The sequence below is a fragment of the Haplochromis burtoni genome, unplaced genomic scaffold (assembly GCF_018398535.1).
Source record: "Haplochromis burtoni strain Fernald_Lab_line unplaced genomic scaffold, NCSU_Asbu1 Contig_299, whole genome shotgun sequence".
Lineage (NCBI taxonomy): Eukaryota > Metazoa > Chordata > Actinopteri > Cichliformes > Cichlidae > Haplochromis > Haplochromis burtoni.
Genome location: NW_024582660.1, coordinates 675,875 through 680,440, shown reverse-complemented (window position 1 = coordinate 680,440; position 4,566 = coordinate 675,875). Strand labels below are relative to the sequence as shown.

At 40.4% G+C, this 4,566-nt stretch overlaps 1 protein-coding gene across 2 annotated transcripts; it reads left to right on the top strand.

The window, feature by feature from the left end:
• Positions 1-1,196: 1,196 nt before the first annotated feature.
• Positions 1,197-3,908, top strand: LOC102304613 (C2 calcium-dependent domain-containing protein 4A). 2 transcript variants are annotated; one of them, XM_005940991.3, is made up of 2 exons: positions 1,197-1,405; positions 3,178-3,908. In XM_005940991.3, the coding sequence occupies exon 2, from the start codon at positions 3,189-3,191 to the stop codon at positions 3,816-3,818; it is 630 nt and encodes a 209-aa protein (XP_005941053.1). In that variant the 5' UTR covers positions 1,197-1,405; positions 3,178-3,188; the 3' UTR covers positions 3,819-3,908. The 2 variants fall into 2 exon arrangements, with proteins under 2 accessions (XP_005941053.1, XP_005941054.1); XM_005940992.3 differs by having other exon boundaries at positions 1,203-1,405; positions 3,199-3,908.
• The last annotated feature ends 658 nt before the right edge of the window (positions 3,909-4,566 follow it).

Here is a 4,566-nt window from a genome sequence, read left to right as displayed (position 1 = left end):
ATCAACATACAACACTCTGTGGTTATTCAGATAGTCATAATAATATAAACATTTAAATACTTTGTCTCATTTTGTTTTCGCTCAAAAACAGAGTATACTTCATGTAAACAAGGTCGGGTGGCCCTAAAATGTAAAATGTAGGGTAAATTTTGTGTTAATGTGTTGGTCTTAAGTAAAACTAAAGTGTAACACTGAATTGATTGACAATTTATACTTTATACTTTAAAAAACACTCAAATGAAATGGGGACATTTTTTCCCCTGAGGACCACAGGTACATGGAAATCGAGAGGACATTATGAGGATTAAACATCATATCACAAACTGCCCTGAGTAGGTTAAATATGAAGCCTGGTGTGGTCAGCTGATCATTACATTTCATGAATTCTCCAGTGTTCAAAGTTTTTAAGTTATGTGACCTCTGAAATAAAGAAAAAATACAGGGTGTATCAGAAAGAATCATCAGATTTTAAAGTACTTGAATTCTGCAACTGTTCACGGTAACCATTAAAACACATACAGCCTGAAAGAACATATTATGGAGTTTCACATGGTTCCTGGTGTTGCACTAAAAAGTGATTTCTTATTTGCCAAAAAACCTGCAGACCTGCTCACCATATGGGCTGAGTTTGACTGTCATATTGACATACGCTGTGTGTCTGGAGGGGACACATTTAGCACTATATATGTAAATCTCTGATATACCCTGTATAAAAAAAAAAGTCAGTGAAAATGTCCAGATGTCTTTAAAAACATGAAATGAAGCAGGAGGAATATGGAGGTGGTCTTCATCTGGAAACCTGAAGAATATGAATGTAGTGTGGTTAAGTCAGCATGGCCCCAGCCTCTTTGTGATAACTAAGCAGTTGTTTACCATGTAACATAAATCCTGTGTTATCAGAAAGAAACGTAAATAATGAAACATAAGCATGGGATCAATGTTGGAAAAAGCTCCTTAATCCAACAAAAAGTCACAGGGTTATAACGGTCTGTGATATATTAACAGATTCATTGATACAAAAAAAGTGAAAAAGATTGTTCCTAAAATCAAATTCTTAGATCAGTGAAGGAGAAAACAGATTATAAACATGTAAAGGTTCCTAAAATGTGAGAAAGAAAAGATACAAAATAAAATGTCTTTTTAAAAGCAGCAGACATCCAAAAGAAAACAAAGTAGAAAAAAAATTAACTGAGAGCCACGTAAATCAGATGATTCCACTGTAATTAAGGTGGACTACACCTTTAACAGGTGTGTGGTGTCATTGGCTGCTGCTCAAATACACCTGAGAGTGAACCCTGTGTGATAAGTTGAGCGTGTGCAGACAAACTATCAGGTTGTTCTGGAAGCCTGAAGGTGTGGATGTGAGGACGTGCTGCCCCCACCTGAATGTTATATTGTCCATGAGGTGAGCAGCAACAGGCAGAGTAATACAGAGATCTTCTGATGTGACTGTTTCTGCTAAGTGACAACTTTGACTTCAGCTACATTAAGTGTATATAGAGTCTTCAAACCTCTTTAGTGTTTACAAGGCTTTCAAATGTTTGACTGCAGGACTTCCACACCCACGTTTTGTGAAGTACAGCCTCTAAATAGTTCCCGTTCCTGATAAGTTGAGCGTGTGCTCAACTTATCACACAAATAAACGGTTTGAGACACTTGGCGCACAAAACTAAGTTCTAGTCCTTCAGTGCCTCTAAAACCTTCTCAGTCACTCTAGGAAATGCACATGATTTGTAATCAAAGTTTAATTGCTTTCATGAACTTTGTGTGCTTAGTCCTTGGTGAGTGAACCCAGTCAGGTCCAGTTCAGTGGTTCCAAAGATTGAGAGATGCTTGCCAAGACCTCTGCCCTCCCCCCCCCGTGTCCCTGCAGCTTCAGAATTGCTGTAGATCGGGGTGTCCAACTCGAGTCCTCGAGAACTACTGTCCTGCAGCTTTTAGACACATCCTTGTTCTGACACACCTGAATCAAATGAATGGCATCAGGCCTTTGCCAAACTTGATGACATGCTGAGGAGGTAATCCAACCATTTGATTCAGCTGTGTTAGAGTAGGGATGCATCTAAAAGCTGCAGAACAGTAGCTCTCAAGGACTCGAGTTGGACACAACTGCTGTAGATGAAATGGTTCTGACCAAGAATTAAGATTTTTCCCAGTAACATGTTCATCAGAAGGTTGTGACTACAAAGTTTAACACAGCCAGCTTTGCTTTGCGCTGGCAGCTTAAACAAACCCAAACCACAGGTGAAAATAACAGTATTGTGAAAGCAGTTATCAACTCTGTTAAGCTGGGCTCTACTTTTCTGCTTTGTATCATAAAATTGATCATATGGCTGATAAACGTGTTAAATTATTTTCTGGTCTTCATGTGAATCGCATGAAGCGTGAATCTTTTTTCCACTGCATGCATAAATCAATATTTTGTACACCAAACATGTAAGGTCAGCAAGACGTCCATGTGAATGAACACTTAAAAATTGCTGCAAGAAATTAATGTTTGCAGCTCTGAGTATGCATTTTTCTAAAATTGATAGTGATTTTATTTAATAGGGTTGAAACTTTTAAACCTCTCACAGGATTAGAATTTTCTCAAATGGTGTGAATGGATGATGGGATGAGCTTGAAGGGAGGAAAATTATTAAAGGGTTATTTTCCCAAACCATGAAATGTTAAAAGCCAGTCATTTAATATGTGATGTCACCACTGTTATGCAAAATAGAGATTAAATTGTACTTCAAAATAAAGCATTCCTTTTTACAATGACGCTTGCTAAAAATACAGTTTAGCTCTTGGAAAAATGTTTTCCAAATGTGTACATTCAAAAAGCTTTGATGATATTTGGCACACATCCCACGTGGAAAATTTGGACAGAATTACTGTAGCATAATGTCCTCTGCTTGACGTGTGTGTGTGTGTGTGTGTGTGTGTGTGTGTGTGTGTGTAATTTTTTTTTCTTTTGTGTAAAATGGCACCAATAGTGGAAATGCCCCAGAGTGGTAAAATGGAATACCTGAATTGCTGTGAATGATTTTATCTAAGCATGTTCAGGGCTGCCATTTGTTTCTAAGGTGATGGCTGCACATTAGAGCTGAAACTTTAATGTATGCATGCATCCAGTTTAATGTTTCCTGTCCCACAGCCTCAGGAAGGACATGTGATAATCACAATCATGTTCAGGTGTTTGTTCTATGTTTGCAGAAATATCAAAGAGACCACCTATAACAACATTTTGGAAGGAAAGCACCATGTCGGCCTTTAAGCCTAGATCTTTGCAGACTCTGGTTCTAACCCCGGAGAAGATCCCGAGTTTCTTTCTCCTACCCTGCACGCCGCGGCCTTATCCGGTGTCCCCGGAGCGGACCAGACTACTTTCTCATCATGGTGGTGATAGTGAGCGCCCCCCTGAGAACCCACCTAGCCCTGCATCCTCTCCCAGATTCCACACACCCCTACCAGTCATTCACCCTCACACTGCCGCTGCAGTATCTGCGGACGTAGACATGGACCTGACCACGCGTGCAGCTATGTCGCTGTGTCACGTGCCGAAGGTGACCACGCCCTATGGTTTCCGCAATGTGTTGGCTGTGAGCCCCTGCACACGGCGACGGGAGTCCCTGTTTCATCGGAACAGAGGAGACCCCCACACTGTATCTGACCCAGCAGACCTTGGTCCTGGTCCCAGTCCTAGCAGGCGTGCTAGGACTGCATCCCTGCATCCAATGAGGACTCTGGGTCTGCAGGTCATTAAGGCACTCCAGAGACCTGCAGCTACTCTAAAAGCTCTAAGTCCTGCAATCCAAAGGACTACCCCCAAGTGATGTCACATACAACCACACCCATCTGATAGGTGGAGCAGATCTGAAACTGCTGCTGGTTTTAAGCTGTTTTAATAAAATGTTTGAATTACACTTTAGTTTCCTGTGTGTCTGAACAAGATTACTAAAGACTGTTCTATGCTTTTATTGTGACAATTCTCAGCAGGGAGAAATATTTCCTCTTCCTGTGGAGGAATTTAATAGTCTTGGAGTACACAAGCCTTATTTGGCGAATGTGTACATGAAATGATCCAAGCAGCAAAGGATAATGATAAATTACAAAAACCCACCAAAAAGTGTCTAAATTGAATCTGAATAACATTACTGGGGCTCATTCCAAATGGACTGCTGGTACTTATGAAAAAAAAACAACCCATTTCCTTTTCCTCTAATTCAACAACCAGAATTGAACAATAATCAAATGTTTCTACAAACACTCCTGATTTGTTCAGTATGAAAACCCAAACATCCATATCATCATATTCTAACAAATTCCTTTAAATCTGGTTAGAACCAGAGTCTGCAAAGATCTAGGCTTAAAGGCCGACATGGTGCTTTCCTTCCAAAATGTTGTTATAGGTGGTCTCTTTGATATTTCTGCAAACATAGAACAAACACCTGAACAATGTGGAGAAGGTGTCCTCTAAGTTCCTCGGCACCCACATATCTGAGGACCTATCCTGGTCCACAAACACATCAGCCCTAGTAAAGAAAGCCCAGCAGCGCCTCCATTTCTTGAGGGTTCTGAGAT

What these genes read in the sequence shown, in the direction of transcription:
- LOC102304613 (XM_005940991.3), top strand. Translation starts at nt 3,189, where the DNA reads ATGTTTGCAGAAATATCAAAGAGACCACCTATAACAACATTTTGGAAG.